General features: G+C 53.7%; 2 protein-coding genes and 1 long non-coding RNA gene across 6 annotated transcripts in view; 1 reads left to right on the top strand and 2 right to left on the bottom strand.

Moving 5' to 3' along the window:
• SDC4 (syndecan 4) overlaps window positions 1-21,793 on the bottom strand; it is a 27,537-nt gene extending 5,744 nt beyond the window's left edge. Inside the window, exon 1 of one of the 4 annotated variants that reach the window (XM_026092983.2) lies at window positions 21,650-21,793. In XM_026092983.2, coding sequence (XP_025948768.2) covers window positions 21,650-21,736 — 87 coding nt within the window. In that variant the 5' untranslated portion in view covers window positions 21,737-21,793. Of the gene's footprint in view, window positions 1-14,085; window positions 14,236-20,685; window positions 20,815-21,536; window positions 21,591-21,649 lie in introns of those variants that run through there. The other 3 variants (XM_026092985.2, XM_026092984.2, XM_026092986.2) reach the window with 3 other exon arrangements.
• LOC135330106 (uncharacterized) lies at window positions 17,818-20,460 on the bottom strand. The gene is made up of 2 exons (XR_010391876.1): window positions 20,397-20,460; window positions 17,818-17,958 (listed from the first exon to the last, which is right to left on the bottom strand). It is a non-coding gene; the product is annotated as an uncharacterized LOC135330106 (long non-coding RNA).
• Window positions 20,759-23,229, top strand: SYS1 (SYS1 golgi trafficking protein). Its single transcript, XM_026092989.2, has 3 exons — window positions 20,759-20,920; window positions 21,585-21,652; window positions 22,341-23,229. The coding sequence occupies exons 1-3, from the start codon at window positions 20,759-20,761 to the stop codon at window positions 22,579-22,581; spliced, it is 471 nt and encodes a 156-aa protein (XP_025948774.1). The 3' UTR covers window positions 22,582-23,229.

Below are 23,229 nucleotides of genomic sequence, written 5' to 3'. Positions count from 1 at the left end.
CTGTTTTGCCATGACAGCAATTTATTCACCAGAACTCATTTGCACTTGGGCCTTTGAGGAGCCACAGGACCAAACCTCTTGCCCTTACCAAGATTATGCAACACCCCAGAACTATTTCTCCAAACCCCGTAACCCTGGGGCCAGCCCTCGTGAGGGTACCACAGATCTGAGCTCGCAGGATGCCCAACACAAACCCACAGATTCCAGCAGCTCTGGCTGCTTCCAATTCCAGAGCCATGAAGTCATGTGCTTAGCAGGGGACTTAACCCCTTCCCCAAGGCCAGATGCGCAATGCAGAGAGGTGGGTCCTGCTGCCAGGGGCTAGGCTTCCAGAATTCTTCCATGCTATCCCCAGACCTGCTCCATCCACCATGGAAATATTGGGAATGCAGACCCACCCCTCCCCATTTCCTGGCCCTTTAAGTCCTGAAGGTTTATCTACCTATCAAGTTGTTCTTAAACAGGCACAGCAGAACACACACCTTTATTCCACAGCCCTGTTCGTACAGGAGAGCTCTCCACTGTGCAGGCTAACCATGAATGCAATTACAATTTTACCAGGCTGGAAGGACACAAGGAGTTGTAGGGACAGTTAAAACGGGGACCAGCCACGTCAGCCCTGATGCCTGCTGCTTTATCAGAGTACGAGGCAACGGGGGTAGCTCCGATGGCTCAGAGCAGTTTCACTGCTAGCCTGGTCAGGTGTGGCCCGTTTTACAGCCCGGCAGTAAGACAGGCTGATGAATTATATCAGCTAGTGATCTTCCAAGTGATAGCTAGCTATCAGCCACAAGCCATGCGTCAGCTTCCTCCTCCCACAGTCCCAGCCCTGTTTCTAGCCTAGATTTCCCTGCCTATTAGCATACAGGTTTTGCCACAAACCAGTGCCTTGTGGCCAGAGCAAGATGCTTCTCCTTATACCCCAGGTTTTGCATAAGGAGCAGTGGCTACTGCATGTGCTTTTCATTAGTTTATTCAGGCATCTTTGGTTTCCCCAGCAACTCTGCTGGAGGACAACCAAATGAATAGCCTAGAGGGCATGAAGTGCTGAGGCCAGCTCTCCTCCTAGACCCCATGTCTCCACTCTGCCTGAGCCTGGCACTAGGTGATGGGGAGAGGGTTGGGGAGGAAGGACAGCTGGAAAGAGACCCCCTCCCAGCCTGGAACTAGGCATTCCTAACATTATGGATCACTTGCTCCAAGGCAAATTCATCTTAAGACATCTGAAGCCCAGCCAAAACCAAACATGCAATAGAAACTGCTGCCAGAATGCAGTTGCTGTTCCCATTACTGCTTGTGGCTGTTTCTTCAAGGAGCAGGAAGAGACTGACTCCAGTTTGCCACAGGCCATGTTTCAGCAGCCGTGCTCCACTGAGCTAGGACGCTCTGGGGCCAGGGACCGCGTTTGCAGCAGGGCTGTACGGTCAGGCTGCTGTGCCAGGGCAGAAAGATGTTGGCAAGAGCGCCGTGCTCAGCTGCACCCCTGTGCCAGCTCACTCCGTACTTCATCATGAATCATGACCAGCTAATGTCCTGACGAGGGAGGCTCAAGAAAACCCACGTTTTGGCCACCAAGCGGCTGGGCAGCAGGCTGGTCTTATCAGATCAGCCCAGGCATGAGCAAAGCTGTGGCAGACAGCCACAATGATTACTACATGCTGTGGAATGCACCAGGTTTGGCTATCAGAAAGACCTATTTAAACCAGGACAGACAGTGTTTACAAGCCAGGGGACATAACAAGGAAATTAGTGACTCACAACCATAAATAAGATTATATGGGAGCGTTCCCAGAACTCACTCTTCATCATTCTCTTGAGCAAGGAAGGGGAGTTCCTAGAAGCCACGGGAGCTTCTCAAACTGTACAGGACGTTTTTCTTGTGGGCAGCGAGCCTCATTTTACCAATTCATCCAACAGCTTCTCCCTGAATCACAGGGAAGCTAGAGGGCTGCTTTGCATCTCAGTATTCATCCTCTAGTTTTCAAGATGTGATCTCCTAGGGAGCAAGTTCCTCCTGGAAGCTGGGGGCAAAGGCAGCAGTGGAGCGCGCTGCCTGGGAAGAGTTAACACCGGCAGGCCGGTACCCGAAGGGCAGCTCTGGGGCAGGCACATTCCTTGCATACACACCTGCGCGAAGGCACACAGGCAGCTCAGCGACAAAGCAAGGGCTCGAGGCTTGCTAAGCACCACAGAAAGGGCTTCCCAGGGAATGACTCAGAAACAGCATCCCTTTCCAAGGGGGAAGAGTCACTCTTCCCCACAACACAGGTCTGCAGAACCCTGAAAGGCACCATGGGAGGGTGCCTATGCTTCCTCTCAGCTGGTGGGCTGGGGCCACGAGGGAAGAGCCAGAGGCTGCAGCAGAACAACATTCAGCTCTTGCCAAGTTGTCCTTGGCCACGTTCAGCTTAACACCTTCGGCAACTGCCAGCTGCAGAAGGGCATCAGTGCTGCTCGGAATCTGTTTTCTACCACCTGTTAGCCCAGGGCTGGAGCCAGGCCAGGAGCTTGCTGGGAGAGCCGGACTGGATGGCTGTGCAGCCCCACCTTGCCCTGGCAGCTGAAGTCAAGCCCTGCTATTAATACGCTCCTCTCTAGGAGAGGTCTTCACAGAAATCTGCCATTTCTGCAGAAGTCTAGTTCCAGGATTTCTTCCTAATGTTAAGCAGCTTTTATCCCCAATCCACCAAGGGGGATTAACCAACATGCTGGGGGACAGAGCAGCAGCTTTTCCTGCCCGCCAGTAGCAAAAAATAAACGCTCATTCCCTGCCAGCCAGCCAGCACGTCAGGCACATGAGCGCCAAGCGTCATTCCCGGAAAAGCTGGGCACAGAGGTCTCAAGTTTGAGCCCGAGACAGGCTGCGCTACTGGATGAGGTCAGACGCGGTTTGCTCTGCTCCTGCAGCGCTTCCGTAGCGACCGCGCAGCAGTCACCCCCTCGCACTCCAGGCATGAGCTTGCAGGGCTGCTGGGCTCAGTCCCTAGCCTGCCCCACTCCATTTCGTGCTCCTGGGACCTTTCCTCACACCAGCCTCTTCTCCAAGCAGCAATATTTACTGTGGCACTAAGCAAAATTTGTCTAATGAGTGAATTTCCCCAGCCGCTGGCTAGTTCGGGGAAGTAGTAAATCCAGGCAGTTCACTGCCCCAGCCCACGTATCTTCACCCCTTGCCCCCCTCCCAAAAAAGATGATGTTTTGGGACATGGATAGGGTTTTCCAGACATGGAGTTGGCTTCTAGGGCTGACTGTTGTCTCCAATCAAACCCACCAGCGTTTGAGTTCATGAAATGCGCCTTTGAGGGCTGACAGTAAGCAAGCTGCAAAGGGAGGCAGGTCTGCGGGGACTCGGGCACCCAAAGCGCTGGGAGCGCTTTATCTAGTTTACAACTCTGTAATGGAGACCAAGCGCTCGCTTCAGTGTCTCCCTCCCCAGCACTGTGTACACAAGTCTGCGAGTAAACAGGAGCAAGGTGAAAGTCAACCTTTCCTAGACAAAAGAGTGTGGAGCTGGGCCAAGCTGGGAGGTGGTAGAAGGGGAAGAGGTGGCAGAAGCACAGGCCTATTAACTCATTGGAGCCTGCAGGGACAGACACATGCAAGCCACAGTTGTACTGATCGTCTTTGTTTCGCTTCACCGTACCAAGGTTTAAGAACTGGACCTCAGGCTACCAAAGCCATGACACGAACCTCAGGTGCACTGAGGAATGCTCTACAGTCAGGACTAGGTCTCTAGCCAAGGAGATCCACAGAAAATGTCCTGTGTTGAAAGGAGGTGGCCATACGAGAACAGGCACGTGGGCATGCACGCTGTCTGCTAAGAGTCCGCAGGCAGAGCTTTTCCCAGTCCCCGTCAATACACAGTTTGCTGGTCCCAGGGTGCGATTCAGCGAGTTTGGGACTGCACTGGGTACCGGCTGGGGTGCTCATTTGCTCATTTGAGCTGTGTTTCAGAACGGGCCACGCTGGAATGATATTACACAGAGCATCTTCCCCAGACCCGTGGCATGACAGGCAGGTGCCACCTCACCTCACTGTACCACCCTACACACCAAGAGCAGCTCGAGAAGACGGGGCTCCCGGAGGGCAGGCGAAGCTGCCCATGTGGCTCGGCCCTGGAGTGCCCTCGCGAAGCCGTCACACCAGCCCTCCTCGCGCACCAAGGGGCACCGAGTGCACGTCTCCAAAGCGAGGACGCAACGCGCAGCTGGCGGGCAAACGCTACCCCCACCACAGGAGCTCCGTGCCCACCTCAGGGCTGACACCTTGCCGCCGGACCCCAACGCCAGCCCCACTGCTGAATTTGCACGGGGGGAGTCCCGCTGCAATGCCCGTGGGGCTGACCAAGGCTTGACACGCCAAACAAACCCTTGGGTACCAACTCTAAGGGAACCAGGCGCCATGGCGCGTGCCAAGAGAAGCTCAGCTAGGAACAGAAACTCTAAGCCGGCAGCCCTGGGACAGGGGATTTCCATAGGGTTTCTTGCTCAGAGCTCTCACAGGAGCACACAAACCAGAAGGGTTTCAAAGCCTAGGCAAAGCACGTGAGGGAGCAGAGCTCACCCCCCTCGAGCCCCAGCACCGCCAAGGTGGCCGCCCAAAGCGAGCAAAGCCCAGGACCCACGTAACACTGGGAACAGTGGCTCAGACCGGAGCCAGGCAGCTAAATAAAGCTCATCTCCGAGGGAGGCAGCCAGATAACAGGCAAAGGCAGCTCTATCTTCCCGTCTTAACGAGCATTACCAGTAAAGTTATTAGAAGCGACATGAGCTTCCAGCAGAGGCAACTCCTGCCAGGTGAGCGAGGGGAGGGACTACTCTTCCCCTCAAACAACCCTCCGCTCCCTCCGGCTCAGAGCAGGGAGCAAGCGCCACTTCTGTCCTCAGAGCAAAGCAAATACCAGTATTTCAATCCAGGTTGCACCCAATTCTTTCACACATCAGCCACCGGGGCTAACTCCTCGCGCCCGCGTTGAGGGGTACCGTTCTACCTTCAGGTCCGGTCAAGCCCCCCCCCATGTAATTCGCAGCACACGTGGCCCACAGCAGCTCGCGGGCCAGAGGAGCGGCAGTAATCAGCTTGCAGGCGCACACGTGCGTTTTGCCGCACGACAGGCTCGCGGGCACGGGCCCCGCGGCTGCGCCTCTGCTCCGCAGCGCTTCTCCCAAGCTCCTGGAGCAGGGCGGCAGGCGCAGCGGTCGCCGGGCAAAGCTGGCCTGGCCTCGCTTCGCTCGCTCGCTCGGATAGCCGTCCTGCAGGCACGCTCTAACCACAACGAGCTGTAAAGGCAAATCCACTATGTCTGAGGGCAAAGGGGAAATTAAAGACGGAAGCAGGACCAGGGCTTGTAAGCTGCTGCGGGCTGGCAGCGGTAGGGACTGGCACTGCATCTCCAGGACCCCAGGGCAAGCCATGGCACGACACCTGTTACATCTGTGCCTTGTATTTAATAAGAAAATATATATTGAATTGTACCTGCTAATACAGGCAAGGAGTCAGGCCTTGTTTAATAAGGCAGGGCGAGAGGAGCATGCAGGCTGACAAACCGTGCAGCTAGCAGGAGTGTCACCCATGCAAGGTAACGTAAAAGAAGCATCCCCAGTGACCTGTCTGGCCAGGCATCTGTCTCCCTGCAGCCACATCGCCCGTCCTGCGTGCTCCAGCTCAGCAGATCACGTGCTCATGCGGGACCTGCATCAGCTCTGCAGGGGCAGGGACGGACACAGGGGCTCAGCTCCAGCTACCCCCCCGCTGCGAGTCTTTAAGCTCCGGCACGGCAAACGGCTCTCCGAGGTGCTCATGCGGCAGCGGAGCTATAATCCCCGTGGCGATTACACCGTAATCCGGGGCTCCGGAGACTGAGCCGCTGTGCCGGGTGCCTCCCTCGCAGCGGGGACGGCTTCTCCCAGGCCCTGCACGCGCCTGGAGCTGCCTCCCAGCAGCTTTCCTGGCGCTTGTGCGTTACAAAGTCAAACCTTGGTTAGCTTTTAACTCGTGCGCATTTGCTTACACGCGGCCTGCTCTGCTCAGGCCACGCTGCACGCTGGTGCCTCCCGGGCCCTGCTGCGGAAGCAAACAGGAGGGGGACGGATAGATTACAGAGGAATGAACTCGTGTTTACCTGCTCTTGCCTGATTATTAGCCAGGAGCAAAGCCATAAAGATCGAGTCCTCTGCCAGAGAGGCACATGCTGGGATCTGTTTACAGCAGCGGTGGCAAGAGAGCTGCTCTAAACCCTCAGCGCCCAGCCCCAGAGAGCCTGCCGAGCAGCGCGCACCAGGGCGGACGGAGGGGACTGCTCCCCCCCAGCTAGGCCAGACACAGCTCGGCAGGCAGTTGCAGATGCCTGCGTGTCAATCACTTGCCCTGAAGCAAACAGAGATAAGAGTTTGGAAGAACACCCAAGGAGGGAAAGCAGGCTCTCATGTGACTCGAGTAGGAAAATAACTGTGACGGAGCCATTCCCACCCCCTGAAATCCAGTCCTGGACAGGAACTCCTACCTGCTTCACGAGGAGATTTTGATACCAGCTACAAACACAGTCAGAGCTATTTCATATCCTTCACTACCTAGGGCTCAATTCAGAGGCTGAACAAATCTGTTCTGCCAGGATCCAACCAAGGTTAAAGAGGGGATTCAGTTTTTAGACTCATGACTCACTCGGAGATGCCCTACTCTAAGCTACGGGGCTCCCATCACATCCCTGCCTGTGGGAAGAGAGGCCAGCAAGGCCCCAGCAAGGCAGCTTCCACCAAGGATGATTGCTCATGCTGATACCTCAGGCTTGGGATATTTATTATATCATATTTCCCCCTCCGCCCTGGGAGAGGTCTGCCCTTGCTGCCCTTTCCTAGAATACAACTACAGCCCAATATTTCCCCCGACATGCACACTAGCAGACTTTTTACTTGGCAAGAAGTGCACGACATGCGTTTCTGGAATCTTTAGTCCCCTTCGTGCCAGAGCGTCAGCAAGATTAGGGCAGACGGACACCGGACTTCAAAGGAAGCTCGACCAAAGCACCATGCCTCTCCGAGCTGGCTCACCAGGCTAATCTCAGCTCGTTTGTACAGTCAAGGTTCCCAAGGCTGCACCTCACAAGTGCTTCCACTCCCACAATCCATTTTAATCTAATCAGAAGTGGTAGCCCAGAGATCCAGGCTTGGCCCACGCTCTTCAGTCCTGCCAGCACAGTTACGCTCTTTGCAGTGCTGCTCCGCTGGCAGAGCCACCAGCAAGACCCGCGGCAGAGCGGAAGCTATCAGCAGGACAGCACTTTAGAGGGAAAGGCTGTGCCACTCCACTATCAAGCTATACCCGTGTAAGCAGTTATCTGAACAAGCATTTCGACAGCGGGGTCTTCCTAGTTAGCTACAGCAGCAGAGGCTAAACTTTTTTATTATTATTATTTATTAAATAAAGAATAAAATAAATTCATGACTTTTGCAGAGGTTGCCTTGGCTTAGGCCCAGAAAGCAGACACCAGTCTGCGCTACTCCTGATAGAGCAGCTATGTTTTAGGAGACTTGTCCGCTCCCAGGAGCTTCTCCTCCTCGAGAGCTCCCAACTCCAGGCCCTGCTTCCCCTCCCCGGAGAAGGGGGCAGGCAGCTGGCAGCAGTTTTCCAGCACTCCCTGTGCACTTTACTCCTTGCTTGGCTCTGGAAATCCTGCGCTCGGCTGGCCAAGCGAGTCATTTAGTAACCAGCACACAGTACCAGCTCCTCATGCTCAGCCTCAGGAAACTTACAATTAGCGCCAAGAACAGCCCTCACATAAACAGCCTCCTGCAAGATCCTGGCTCCAGAGCCTGCTCCGGTGCACGCGGTGCATTTGCAATAAATATTTATCTCACCGGGGAATGCAGCCTTCCAAGCAAAAGCTTGACATCACTACGGGCTACATCCAGTCGGAGAAGTGGGGGGAGACAGCTAGAAACATCTGTGTTTTTAAGGAGGACACCAGCCCCCAGGTGAAGCCTCTGCCCCCTTCCTAGCACCACGCCGGCCCAGATCGTCCCTCCACCCGAGGGAGCCCAGCTCTGCTCTGGTTCAGTGCCGCAGCGTCCCACCTCGCCAGGTGCCTCGCTCCCCTCCGAGCGGGCACCTCGCCTCCACGAGTGGCCAAAAGCCTGACGCGCATCGAGACTCCTGGCCCGCCGCGGCACCTGGGCTATCTCACTGTGAGTCCAAGGCAGGCACTTTTACAGTGCCGTAACGAAACGCATGTTAACACTTCTTTTTATTGCTGTAGCTTTACTGTAATGGCAGCTAAAGAGCAGGAGGCAGGGTTAGTCTCCCAGCAAGGTAAACAAGGCAAGGGCACGGCGCCTTGTCTTTGGGGGTTTTACAGCACAGTCCGCATGGTTTTAGTTATACTGTGGTCGAGTATTTCCCCCTCAGCAGTTAAGGCAGAGCCAGAAAAACATCAGAAGAGAGAAAGCCTTCCCAAGGAAGGCTATGTTTTCACCGAGCAAACACAATTTAAGCGAGCAGAAACCTTGTTTTTGCTACGTGAGCGCGGCTGTTTGGATAACTGTGTCGTGGGCCTAGCGGTCTCCCTCCCAGCCCAAGCAGTGTTTCACCCAGATTTTAATTAGCGGCTTTGATTTTCGAAGTTATACCAATAAGCTGTCTAACAAGAGCCGCTCAGTGTTTTATAAGCGGAGTCTCAGCCTCAAAGGGTAACCAGAAGCAGCACTCTGCGTTTCCAGCAAAAATAAGACTTTTACGAGAAGTGCCAGCCAGCCTCTGGCAATGGAGAGGGCCATAGCTATTTCTTGTGTGCTTCCCCCTCCTACACTGACATTTTGTCTAGATTCAGGACTAAGTATTTAACCTCATCCTTGAGACTTCCGAGCAGTTTGGCTTGCTTTGAGCATTCACAGTCATTTCAGATAATACCGCTTCTTCCTTCTCTCCCCCATGCAACTCCGTCCCAGCTGCATCAGTCTGAAAAACACAGCAAACACGTAGCTGCTGAAGCAAGTTAGCTGCCGCTCCAGACAAGGCCAGTTTCTGATCTGTTTTTGCCAACGCTAACTCAGCTCCTGGTAGCAATAAGGTGTCAGAGACCAATAGCTTTTTACCCACCAAGTCTCCCAGCCCCAGTCCATGGCAGATTAGACAAGAGGCGGCAGTTAAGATACTTGGCCCTACCGAGGACGGCATGGAGCGTCCATCAAGCAGCACCAGCTCTGCCTTCACCCTGCCGCTCCCCCCTTTGTGAACAGCGTCAAGGAAGTTTGAGTCACAGTTTTGGGGAAGGGGGCAGAGCCCTTACTCAGACGGTGACAACTCCGACAGAAGCACGGGGAGCTGCTGCGCCACGCAGCTGCCAGAAACCTTGAGTCAGAGCACAGCTGGGAAGAATCGGAGCTGCCGGCAGCACGCAGGAGACCGGAGCAGGGGCAGCACGTCTGCCAGACGGCCGTGCGGCAGGATGCAGGCACCCGCTCGGGGCAGAGAGAACGAGAAGGCTGAACTACCCCGAGAGCGCAGCCCTAACCCTTCATTAATACAGGAGCTTTTATAGCCTCTCGGCGCAGCAGCTTATTACAAGTTAAACTCTTTAACCAGGCCGCCCTGCCTATTCAGAGCGGCCAAGCCTAGTCTCATCACAACAGTCTCATTCTAGTGCAAATCATCTGAATCCTTAATCTAGAGGGTTTGCATTCCAGCGCGTCTCAGCCGCACAGGCACACATGCTCTGACGACGGCAGCCCCGGGGTCAGGCATGCACACAGCTTGTCCACACCACTTCTGTCGCCCTTTAACTACATTAGCTTCAAGTTTGAGGCTGCAAAAGCAGCACAACCCTTCTGTTGTTTGGGCATAAAGGAACGAGCTGTACTGAGGGGAGAGGGGAAGCGTGCAGCTGTGAGGATCTGGGAGCAGTCTGGAGAGGATAAATGTTAACTCAAGAGCAAAGAAGTGTTTTGAAGGATGCTCCATTTTGTCTAGCAGAAGCGATAGCCGGGGAATGCTGAGGCACGAGCAAGCCACAATAACTTAATCAAGTAATCTTATGAGTCAGCTTCAGAGAAGTCACTTACTCTGGCAGCATTAGAATCACGGTACCGTGCTTCCTTCTTTGGGAGAGTCATTATCCAGATACCAAACTTAAAAAAAAGCCCAGATGGTGTTTTTGAAGACAGCAAAGCTCAGCAATTCTCCCATTTGAGGGAGAACAACTTAACACGCACAAGATGTGACACAACCTATTGAGAACTTGCAGCCAGCCAAGTGGACTCAAGTGGCCAGCACGTTGTCAACAGAGTACGTGCCAGCAACAGGAGCCTGAAGTGTAAAGGGGAGGGAAAAATAAATGCAAGAATTGTGCTGGAGTTTACGCCCCGAGCAGCCAGCCAGATTCCCGCCTCTCCACCGACACTGTGAAAGTCAAGCGAGCAGCCCTCAGCTTTGCGGTGGAAGTAGGACACAAACCTATCAAGGCGGCAGTCAACCACCACAGAATACTGAGGCAAGGTCACATTAGGCTCCACTTCAAGCATCTGGAGAGGAGCAGTGAATGGTCTCCCCACCCCAACCATTCAGACAGCCCGAGGCAATATTAAAGCCATTAACACAGGTTGGAGGGGAGGAGGAGAAAAGGTATACAGAAAAGAAATTAAAAGCAAAGCAAAACACTTTTCCACAGTTGTTGGGCCGGATACGGGTCTTTGCAGGACCTTGACGCACCAGGGCCTTGGGACACAACAGCAGAAGGGGCAGGAAAGAGCGTGGTCACCTTGGAAGAACAGACTTTTAACTGCCTCGAGTGAACAAGTCTGGTATTGAGAGTCTGAAAAATACCGAGTTTAGCCCTGATTTCCCTTCAACATAAGCCATTCAGTGCACTCTGAGCCACAGGAAAGTGCTCTCCAGCAAGGGAGCTGAGAGCTGAGCAGCAGCGCAGGTTCCCTGGCAGCACGGCGCGGGGGGCGACCGCTTCACCAGCGGGGCACTTCCTTCCCAGCGCGCCCAAGCGCTGGGCTGCACCTCCGAACTCCCACCCCACGGGCTGCACATGCAGTTCAACCCCTTACAAGGGGCTAGGCAGGCTATTTCTTTCCACATGTTATGGGGGTTTCACCCCGACCGCCAGCTCTAGACTCAGCTACCAAGCCACAGGCTCCTTCTCTCTGTTTTAGGGCTAAGCGACATTGCCTTAGACTTTGTAACAGTTCGTTTTTCTGCATTTTTAGGGAGGCTCAAGCAAAAGCTAGGATTTGTTCTACATGTTCAGCTGCCCCGGGGGCTTGCCAAGTCAGAAGGTAAAATAAAGTAAAACATGCAGTTAGCAAGGTCTTGATTTGATTGGGAGGGACAGATGAGAAACTGGGCAAAGAGCAGAAAGAACAGGCCTCGGGGATCAGTGGCAGCAGGACAAGCCAAACCGGTTTTAACATTAATAATGCTGCACTACTTTCCAAACACAGCTATCATCAACAAGACACCAGCTTTGCCAGTCAGGAGGCCTCCAAGCACAATTGCTTTAAGCCAACAAACACAGAGCCCAAAACAGCACTAAGCCTCCCCCCTCGCCCAGATCAATCCTCAGCCAGCAACTTTTGGGGTGGATTCCTGCTCATCCCCGCTGCTGGGGATGCAGAAGGGTGATACGATGCTGCATGGAGACTTTCTGCGCTTACTCTGAGGCGCAAAAGCAGGAGTGCTGCCTCAAACCCGCAGCGGCCGTGCCCATTATAACGCTGCTAAGATCCTGCCGAGCTCATTGCAGCTGGGACTAACACCGGGAGCAGCCTAAGCCACAGCGGGCAGATAAGCATCAGTGCCGCGTGGAAATTCCCCTTGCTTACCTCCTGTGCTGCCAGTGGCCAGCGAGATGCTGCAAGCACAGGGGAAGCTTGAAGATGCTACTCTGCGCATGCAAGGCAGAAGCAGCAGCACACCTCAGGCTTCGCAGGCATCAAATCCTCCCCGAACCCCGCTGATCCCACGTTTTGGCTGAACTGGTGGTTTTCAGCTCTTCCCCATCTGCAGGCCCCCAAAGCATCTTTTGGAGGCACCACGTCCTAGCACAGCGCAAGCAGAGCAGAGCCCCTCCCCGCGCAGCCTTTGCCTCCTGAAGTTTGTCCCAGTACCGCAGGCTTCAGCCTTAACCTCCCCCCACACACACACTGCATTAAGACGATGTTCTCACACCAAGGCACTACGCTGTCGTAACACAACCCACCCACGGGCTAAGCCCAAACGTCACGCTTCGACACTTCGGCAACACTCCCCACCCTCTTACACATCCACGATTGCTTCATGTGGAGAAATCCCATCTACACCAGAAAGGCACACAAGGGGGAAAGGAGCCAAGGCATTTCTGTTTGTACAGGCGCGGGGAAATATTCGAGCACAGAATCACTCTCAGAAGCCATGCTCTTACATAAGCACAAGAAACACAATCCCCGCCTTGTTAAGAAACAGCTACCTGTCTTCACCCTTCCCGCACAGCAGAACTAAGAGCCACATGCTGTGCAGCCCTGCACGTTTTGGCAGTGCTATTAAAAAAAAAAAAAAAAAAGGGAGGCGCGCCAGCCAAGCTCTCCCAAATACCGTGTCATCCTCAGCCTCCTCCTCAATGGCCTGTAACCCAAACAACTTGTTTGGATAAGGCTTTTCGGTAGTTCAGTATTACAGAACAAGCACACAGTCCATCTCACGTAGCTCAGCCGACACTGACAAACACGCCGAGCTCGTAGCTCAGCCGACACTGACAAACACGCCGTGCGAGCTCTATATAAGGATTTACAGACTACATCTGTTCAAAATTTGTCCTCTTTGCAGAAATCCGACGCTCGCGGACCATTCAGTTCCCCAGGGACACCGCGTTGCATTTCATACCAAACATGGTCAATGCAACTTCCAGATGCCTTCTGCCCCAAAGGTCTGCCCTGCTAGCTTGGGCCAGGTCTCCAACAAGCCATTTGCACGCCGAACGGCAGGGATAAAGACACTAGATCAGAGTAAGGTGGATTTGGGCTGGTTGGTCTTAACAGAGGGCAACTGCCCATCCCGACAGATGCTCTCTGTGGAAGAATTTTCCACTCTCCGGCCAGCAACCCCCCTAAGCCAGGGTCCTCACTAGAGAGCAGCAACAGCGCTGCACAGCAGAAAGGAGCAGCAGCGCCTAAGCACTCCTGCTCTGCCAGCCCAGAAGGAAGCGATGTGGATGATTAAAGCTGGTTCTGAGATTCTCTGATCTCCTGCAATCATCTTAATCTCAACAGCCCTTTCAGGCCAGCAGAGGAACCTGACCTGGCCGCGCGATCGGCAAGATGGGCACACACAAACGCAAGAAGGCAGGATCCTGACACCTCTGCTTCACCAGCAAGATCTCCACATGGGCCCAGCTCCAAGCAGCCAGACTCTTCACTTCATTAGCGTTAAGAGATTCTTAAACCCTTCACGGTAACACATCATTTTTCACTCCCATTTGCAAGTGAGGAAGGTTTAATACACTTAAAGACACAAGGTACCAGCTCAGTCAAGTTCGGATAAGACTGTGGAGTGTATCTACAAGCTGAAACACACTGCATGTACCTAACCCATCACAAATTCACAATAAAGGAGGGATTAAAGGACTTAATTCTGTAACCAGCAGTTGGAGATCAAAGCTGTAACGGAGAACAGGTCATTTCTATCGTATTGCCATCTACGTCGCGGTGCCCTACTCTAGCCCCACCGGGCTCGATTTGGAAAAACGAGAAGCGGCTCCCCAGCATGTTAGGGGTGAAAGAGGCCCGTGAGGAGCAGCACAAGATGCGAGGGGCAGTCAGTCCCAGGGCGAGAGGTCTACGCGGGGTGCGACGAGGCCGGGAGAATACCTCTCCAGCATTTAATAGAGGAAGCAGGGTGAAAGCCAGGAAGGAGGCCGGGGAGCCAAAAGGAGAACGGGAACTTTCTCCCTGCTGTGTGACCCATTTTGTGCCCCCTTCCCAGGGAGGGGGCTGGAGCGCGCAAGTGCCTGAGCACCGCGTCGGACGCAGCGAGCGGCAGAGCAGCCCCGCTCCGGGCACGGGCGCGGGGCGAGGGGACCCACCGGCGCGGGGGGGCTCCGGGCCCGGTACTCACCGACTCGGCGGCGGCGGCGGCCAGGAGGAGGCCGAGCAGGAGGGCGGCGCGGGGCAGCGGCATGGCTGGGCTGGGCCGGCGGAGCGGAGCGCGGCGGAGCTGATCGGAGCGCGGCGGGACACGGCACGGCGCTGCCTGCCGCCGCCCCGGCCCTTATAGCGGCGGCGCGGCCCGCGAGGGCGGAGCGCCGCCGCCGCCCGCCCCGCCGGGGAAGCCCGCGGCCCCGCCCGGCCCCGCGCTCGGGGGAGCAGCGGCCGCCCGGGAGCCTCGGGCCGGCTCCTCCCGCGGCTCCCTGCAGCTCTTGGGGAACCCCCGTTTCAGCACGGGCCCAAAGCCGGGGAGAGCCGAGCTGCTGCGCCGAACCGCGGAGCTGCGGAGCCTGCGCCCCGCGGCGCCCCCCCCGCTGTGGGCAATGTGGCACCCATCGCTAACCGGGGGTGGGGGGAGAGGGAAAAGCCGTCGGGGGAGGGAAAAGGGAGCCCGTCATATCGGTTCTCACAGCATTCCACAAGTGACAGTAAGTTTTACATTTACCCCAAACCGGAGACAGCTTTCTGTTTGACTCCCTGGGTGTCACCGCTGTGGTTACCGAGCGGGGAATTACATCACCCGCTTCTTGTACGAGATGAAAACGCAAACTGCTCCGTCTGCTTTCTCTGTAAGTGGCAAGTGCAAAAAATACACACCGAGATAAAAAAGGGGAAAAGAAAACCAACAGCACAATTCAACTGTTTCGGTTTCTCTCACTAATAACTTTGACCGATTATGAGAATTTGTTTGCGTCTATTGAAAGCATCCATTTCAGCCCCCTCGACTCTCACCACGTTAGGCTGCATTTAGGCTCTATTTTGTAGAGAGCCAATAATTTCCTTCACGGGGAAGCAAGGCACAGACCAGAAAGCAGTACGTGCTGTGATCCCATCCTCCAGTGATGGGTGAAAACTGTGCTAGAGCCGTTCTCAGCCTGCTCCAGCCCTACAAAGCTATCCCAAGAGATCTCGTAGCATCCCCTGTCGCCCCTTGACATGATACCCTCAAACGACAAAAATCTCTTAAGGTGAAGTGGCCTTCCCAAGTGCCCGTCCCTTTGGGAAGAACTGGGTACAGAGGGCGTGAGCTGAGGTTGAGAGGTCTCCTCAGTGTTTGTTAGGGCTGCGCCTACACACACGACTTTGCTGCATGCCAGGAAATTCTCCTGGCAGCACCGTGGAGCTGGCTGGCTTCATACGAACTAACAGAGAACATTACTCCGAGTTTAAAAAAAGCCTGAAGACAGCATACGTTATGGGTAGGAACCTGGAGGATATCAGGATGGAGGCTGGGATGGAGTCTCCTGTGGTACTTGAACCTCCGTGCTCTGGACAGCGATGTATTACCAAACCTCTAGCTCACCTCAGCACCCGAGGTGACCAAGGCCCCAAGGCAGGGATCTGCGCTGTGGGCTGCATTACTGCCTTCCTTATTACCTCTGCTTCACCACACAGGGAGCGGCTGATGAAAAAGTCATTTCTTTTGTGGCCCAGGAGCCCAGCTCTAGTGCGTCTCCAGCTCTGGAGAGGTGGGCAGCAGAAGAAGGAGAGGAAGAAGAGCGCACTGGCTGGGCTGAATGGGCAAAGACCGGACCACTCTACAATGGCATCTACCAGACAGGAGGCAGCCGCAGCAGCACAAGGGGCCTGGAGGCAGAAGCATTTGCTCCTCCCTGACCTGCACTGCCCACACGAACGTGGGCTGTTTGAGCAACAAGCTCCTGTGCCGGGCAGCACTGCAGCCACCAACCACATCCCAGCCTGGGCCATTACCACCCCATAAGGACACATCCAACTGCTTCAAGAAGTAGCATACGCGTACCCTCAAGCAAAGACCCCTCTAACAGGCACCTATATTTCAGTGTGCACATGGCCACAACCCCTCTATTCCTTCCAGGTAAAGCAGCTGCCACAGCACCCAAGGACACCTTGATACCTTCAAAACAGGGCTGCCTGTATTGTGGCTACAAACACTGCTAGCTTCCCCCATTAACTTCCTCTTGAAGTAAGCACAGTAAACAGTTCTCCTCCTGGTTGTGATATTCCCCAACACATCCTTCCACCAAAAAAATCCCTCTGTAAGGCACGGGACACCATCTTCCCTCCTAGAAGGAGTCCACAAGCACTTCTGATCGCAGTCAGCTTCCCTGGTTTGACAGAATGGCCAGTCTGCCTGCTTGACCCAGAGGTCACAGTCCCACAGCAGTCAGACCTGCAGGCACAGTCCTTCCAACAAACCAATAGGAATCTTTGGCTTCTGCTTAGCTGGAAACAGAAGGGAAAATTAAACTCAGCCCTAATGTATTTTCCAACCTTGAGAACAAATTTACATAACCCTACCAATGACATTTTCAAAATGCACTCTGTAGATCCACTTCCCTGCCACATGCAGGCAGACTTTCTGTGACAGTATCTCAAAAGAAACCATATGAGAGGAAACGCAGCCACAAAGATTGTAACTTGCTTCTATAAACCCATGACATAAAATAGCTTGCTTCATCGTGCCCTTCAACTGTCCTCTATCAAAATGTTGACATTCTGCTCCGGAACAATGCAGAAAAATCACGGGTACATGACACTCACCGAGTGCGACGGGACAAATTGGCCCAGGGAGAATGCATGTGCAACTGAAATGTATGTTACTGAAACCTTACTAGAAGTGAGACAAGCGGGAGAAAAAGCTGCATTTTGAGCCTCAGATTTGTTCTGGACTGTGAACTCTCACATTTTAGGTGTACCAATTCCCTTCTCCATTTAAAATTAGTTGGCAGAGAAATAAAAAAGTTAATGTGGGCTGGCCACCACTGTTCCTAACCCTATGTTCAATACTGAACAGTTAATTAATTCCTACATCAAAAATAAAAATAAACATCTGCCAGTTCCATATACGTAACACAAACATGCTGGAAGAAGAATGCAGTGCCCAAGCAATTCGTTTGGGGCGTGAGGGGAATCACCTTTTTGTATGACATGTAAAGAAGTGTCTGAATTACCCTGACAAGGTCATGTATGGAGCCCTTTCAGACAATTCTAGATCTACTACTGTATTGGCCAGGAAAAGAGGTTTTTCAGCCAAGCTCAGTGCAGTTCCTACAGCCAGATTTGAAATGAGCTCAGAGCAGGATTCGCAAGCACTAAGAAACCTTAATTAGATTTTCAAAATATCTCAGCTCTCAAAGTCCATCCAGCATGCTGAGCTCTTTGGAAAGACACATCTGCACACTGCATGGGTAGAGGAACAACTGTGAAAATCTCGTCCCACATTTTGAACTCTTTAACAGAGTTATTCTGAAAACGTGTAATCTCAGCCTTACTCTCCCTTTAGCGAAGATGACCTTAGCACAAACCCTACCTGCCTGGCAAGGGGGAGACAAATCCCAGCAAAGGTCAGCTCAGAGAGCCATGTCCTTTGTACATTGACTGGTAAAACATGGATCACATAAATAGCTTCCTGTTTTAGGCAATGATTCCTCAGGAGGAAGAACAATGCTATCCTATACAGCCACTTCTTATGGAAAGAATCCCTGGCTAAACAGGGCATTCTTCTTCCATACCCCTGATAAAGAAGTGACCACGATAGCTGCATGTGATCTGGGTACATTCTCAGGGCATCTGATATGTCCTGGGCATGTTGCCATTTCTTCTCCCACCTGCTGCTCTCCATGACATGCAGGTGTCACGCACAAACCACAAAAACGCCAGCTGTTTAGAAAAAACACGTTCTAATCAGAAGCCAGGAGAACAAAATTGAGGGTCGCCTTCAAAAGCATAATCTTTGTGTTTCAACATCCTTTTCTCCTTTAAGAAGTCTTCCCTCCACAGCTACCTCCGTCTTTCATTTGAACTAAGAGGAAGAAAAGGAAAATTACAAATGCACCCTTTATTTCCCCCAAATGTTTGCTTTCCAGATCCATTCTGAACACCTCCTAGGAAGGTGGCCCACAGAGAGCAGGGGTGGGAGGCTAGGCTCCCCTTGGTGAGAAAATCCTCTCTTTCAGGAGAAGGACACGGCCCCCTAAAAAGGGGCAGCTTTGGAGTGGAGGAAGAGCTGAATTATGGAGTGCACACAAAGAAACATGACCACACAACATGCCATCACTAAGTCAGCGAGGAAATGAGCTCACACTTGTGAACTGGGCTGCAGCTGACTCCCAGGCCGCTGCTCACAAACGTCTTTGTGCCACATCTCCTCACTGTGTCAACGCTGTTACGTTCCCCGAACGGGGCAGGAGGCAGTCTGCACTCATACATGTCTGACGTGACTGCTGCCAGGCTAATTCCTTCAATTATGGGGCAGCAACCAAGCAGGGAGGAGTCTCAAATCTGGAAGGAATTCAAGTCAGCACCTCCCAAAACAGCAGCTGATATTTTGTGATCCCACGGACGACTGGATACATCAGAAGTATTGCTGCTGATGACTCTGGCTGTGGAAAGATACCCATCAGTCATACCAGCAGTCCTAAAGGGACAACTGTTGCACTAGCTCAGAGTTTCAGTTTGCTGTGATTAAATAACCAAAATTCTGCTCAGAAAGGGAAGTCTGCTCTACAAAGGTTGAAAAGGAAACGGGGAAGTGAAAATTAATTATCTAAGTAGTGGCTGGCATGTCTCAGAGACAAGCACAGCAGATTTCAGGAAAGGAAACCAATTTCTACCAACAGTTAAAGAGGAAGTGTTGAGTCTCAGAATTGATGCTCAGCAATGTGTAGGCAGCAGACTGCCTTACAGGACCTGGGATTTTCCCCGTGTTCATTTTTGCACTCGCTAAGAACGATAAGCTCCTTCAGAGATAAATTCTCTGAAGGCCTGAGTCAAAACTCACAGTTTTGGCCCACCTCCACTGGGCAGCCTCTGCCTTGCACAACACTTTCTAGGAGCAACGGGTCCAGGAACATGGAGGAAAACATGCTGAACTGGCACCAGCACAGTGACACTCACAGAACGAGGAAGAAAAGACGAGCAGCAAAGCTACACATGGAACTTCCCATACAGGGAAATGGAAAAAACGTCATCAGAGTGTCAGAGATCATAATCTGAGTTCCCGTAGCCAGAAATATTCCACACCCACATGACTGATGTTCTTCTACCATCTCCCATAAATGCTGGATTCCTCTTGTTCTCCTTCCCTCTCTCCCTTCCGAAAAGAGCTCTGTGGCAACTCCTCACTTCTCCTTCCATCCGCAGCAGCCTGGCATTCCTTCTCTCCTCTTTCCAGCTGAGGGTTTATCTCCAGAATGCTCCTTTGTCCCTTGCAGCCTTGGGGACTTTAGCAGTCAGTTAGTGACAATTCTCTCATCCGAAGCCAAGCTAGCAGGGAATCTTATTTAGGCCACTAAACTGAGCTTCAGCAAAGACTGGATCATAAAGTGGGCAGGGCAGAAAGCGAGGGACTCTGGCACCCAGCCATTTCACGAGGCATAAAGAGAGAAACCACCACACCTCTGAAGAAACCTTCTCCCCAAAACCCCCGAGCCCTAAACCAGACCAGCCCTGTAACAGAAAGGCACAGTGAGGGCATATCAGGGCTCATAACCAAATCTTGGTGCCCTGTGGCCCAAAGCTAAAAGTCTAAATAAGAACAGCTGGGCAGCAGCCACCTTCGGCACCTCTGGGAATTGGGCAGGAGATGACAGGAAGTATTCCTACACAGTCGTTCCTTGTATGCTCAGTTCCTGGATCTCTTTAACAAGGCCCATTCAACCAAATTATTTAATCTGTTGAAATAAACCCAGACCACCACCATGCAGGAAAAGGAAAAACCACCGAGCTGCTGCCTGCCAACCAGACAGGAAGAACAGGCAACATTTGCCGCTGAGCTTCTCATGTAGACTAAATCAAGCGGGTACTCCAACCTCTTAGGAAAACCACACCACCTCTTCGCGCGTACACACGCCTGCCCCTTTCGCGCTCAGCACAAGGCTTGCGCGTGGTGCCAAAACCCTTGCTGAACGCCTGCTTTGCTGCTCTGCCTACAGCGAAGTCCCCTGGCACGTACCACCCAGCCCTGGACGCCGCCAAGCTCTGCCCTCACCTACCCGCGCTGCAGACCCTTTCCCCCTCGCTCCCTCCGTGCGAGCTCGCCGCTCCGCCGCGGGGACCGCGCTTCGTTGCTGTTTAGCGAAGGCCCAGCCCTTCGGGCTGCTGGCAGCAACAAGCAACTCCGAGGCCTCGGTGCACCGCGGCTGCGCGCCGGGCGCCCACGCGAGCCCCGCAGAGAGCCCCAGGGCCGCGCTTGTGCCGGCGCCTCGCCGCGGGCCGAGGGCAGCGGCCAGAGCTGCTCACCTGCCGGCGGCCGCGGCACGCACGGCAGCGGCAAGCCGGGGGAACGGCCGCAGGGCCAACGCTGCGCCCTGGAGCAAAGCAGGGTCCGGCGCAGACCCTACCGGGAGCGGGGGCACCACGGGGCCAGCCGGGCCGGGTCCCCCCTCCCCGCCGCCGCAGCCGGGGCCCGGCCGCCCGCTGCAGCCGGATTTCACCCCGGTCAAAGGGCGAGGGTCAGAGGTCAGGGCCCCGTGACCCCGCCGCCGCCCTCCCCCGCGCCAGGGAGCGCGCGGCTCCCCTCCCCCCCAACCTGCGCGGTTACGTCACTTCCGGCGGCAGGCGGCGCTCTGCGCGGCGGGGGCGCGCTAGGCGGCCGGCGGGGCATGGCGGCGCAGTTCCGCAGCTACGTGTGGGACCCGGCGCTGATCGTGGCGCAGATGGCGCTGCTGCAGGCCGGCTACTACAGCTCCCTGGGGCTCTGGCTCGCCCTCCTCGGCGCCCTCGGCCGCACCGCGCCCTCCCTCCACCAGGTCTTCAGCGACGAGGTGAGGGCTGCTCCGCGGGGCGCGGGCCCGCTCGGCCCGGCGCAGCCAGCGGCCCGCCCCGGCGCAGGCCCCCCGTGACCCGCCCCCCCCGGGGACCCCCTCTACAGGGGCTCAGGCTATGGGGGCGGCCCCTTGCATAGGCCCTTCCCAGTATAGAGACAGTCCCCCCCCGCCCCACATAGGTACTGCTCTGGTATAGACAGACGTTTCCCCCTCCCCGCCCCCCGGGTTACAGGTACCCCCCAGGATAAAAACAGATCTGCTCATATAGGTACCGGCCAGTACGGAGACAGATCCCCTCCCGCCTGTGAATAGGTGGTACTCACTCATGTGGAGAGGGCCCTTCCCTGTGTAGGTGCCCCCCCCCATATAGCTACACCCAAGTATAAAGACAGACCCCCTGCTCATATAAATACCCCCCGCATATGGAGACAGACCCCCAGTGGTTTAGCTGGTGCCCCTGATACAGAAACAGACCCGTCCCTCCGTGTGGGTACCTCCGGGTATAGAGGCAGACCCTCCTGAAGGATCGCTGCAAGGGCCGAAGCTCTCCTGGTGGATTATAAAGTGCAGGGCTGCCCCGATGTGGCTGGTCTGTGGGATAAGCTTGACTTACCGTGGGCTGTGGTTTGTGCTGCTGTCTCTTACTGATCATCCTGTGTAGATTTTAGGCTTCTCGACCCCACCTGGGAGGCTCTCCATGATGGCTTTCATCCTCAACGCACTCACCTGGTAAGTCAGCAACTGCCTGGAGCTCTCACAGTGCTCCTCTGCTTCTAATGGTCCCCATGTCTCGTATTTGATCTTTCTCAACATTAAACTTAACTGGAATGACGTGATGATAAGTAGGAGCAAGACCTACAGTCATTTTGAAGACATCTCCTGAAAGTGCTGCGCCTGGTTTAGCCTGTCTGCTGAGGCCAGATTATTTCTTGTCCATCCTGCCTGGAGGGGGGGACAGTCAGGAACCGTTGACTCTGAAGGTGACTTTCTGCCTCTTGCCATAAGTCATTTGACTTCACTGCCTCAGTTTCCCAGCTGGGAATGAGATCTACTTTTGAGAGATTTTACTGAAAGTTGGAAATAAACAATCTCAGCAAACACTGATCTATAAACAGTAATGTAATTAGCCCCTGCCAAGGGACAAAGATTACTGGGAGAGATAGGGCAGAGAGCCCAGCAGGAATTTTTAAACTAAAAGCTTATTTCCCTGCCATCATATAATTAAAAAGCTGTAAGCCATTTAAATCTTGCTGCAGTGGCTGTGAGCAAGGTCAAAAGCAGCCTGTGCTTAGAACGTTTAATAAGTTTTAAAATAGCTAACTAATCAGCACTGACAGCTCCTGACAACTGTTCCTGTATCCCCTTTTCCGTAGGCACCGAGCAGTTTATTTGTTAACCTCTTGTCTTTATTTTGTAGTGCTCTGGGTTTGCTGTACTTCATCCGACGGGGAAAGCAGTGCCTGGATTTCACGGTCACGGTTCACTTCTTCCATCTTCTGGGCTGCTGGATTTACAACTCACACTTTCCCGCAACTCTAACGTGGTGGCTAGTGCACATCGTGTGCACGGCACTCATGGCTGTGATCGGAGAGTACCTCTGCATGAGGATAGAACTGAAAGAAATCCCACTGAATTCTGCTCCCAAATCCAACGTATAAACTTGCTCTGGCAAAAACAAGTTGCATTAAGTCATTGTTTCCAGCACAAGTGCATCTAACGCCTGAAAATCGTCACTGAAGAAGCACAGCAGGTCTGTTTAGAGTTTTTTAGACCTTGGTGACTGCATGAGTATGAACATCTCTGCTGTCATCATCAGACAACGGGGGAAGGGGGAGCAGATGTTTATTTTATTAACACAAAGCATTTAACATGACTGCATTGCAAGTGCGCTATTAAACTCTTCATTCATGACTGTTAAAAGCCAGGTAGCAAAACTTGATGCACAAGAAGCATCTGGAATTTAAGAAATGTAGCAGGTCTGTGTTGCCAGAGCTGGGGTAATGCAATGGTCAGCGCTTCCTGCAGCAACTGGCACAATGAGCAGTGGGGCTGGGAGCTGCTGCTTCTAGTTTGTAACCTGTTTGTTCTTCAGTTGTGCTTTGGTTGGGAGGAGAGGGGAATCAAGGATGTGAATAGATGGGGAAGAAAGAAAATACTTGTACTTATCTGAATCACCAGCTGAGACCCTCAATAATCTATAATTGTAGATGGGTTTGGTTGCTGTTTTCATGTTTAATACATAGAGATATCAGGCAGCAGTTTGCTGAAGAAACCTTTTGTAATAATAAAATACAATGTTGCTGTGA

The sequence above is a fragment of the Dromaius novaehollandiae genome, chromosome 16 (genome assembly GCF_036370855.1).
Source record: "Dromaius novaehollandiae isolate bDroNov1 chromosome 16, bDroNov1.hap1, whole genome shotgun sequence".
Classification (NCBI taxonomy): Eukaryota; Metazoa; Chordata; class Aves; order Casuariiformes; family Dromaiidae; genus Dromaius; species Dromaius novaehollandiae.
Note: the sequence above shows the minus strand (reverse complement) of the source record. Positions and strands in the feature narration are given on the sequence as shown.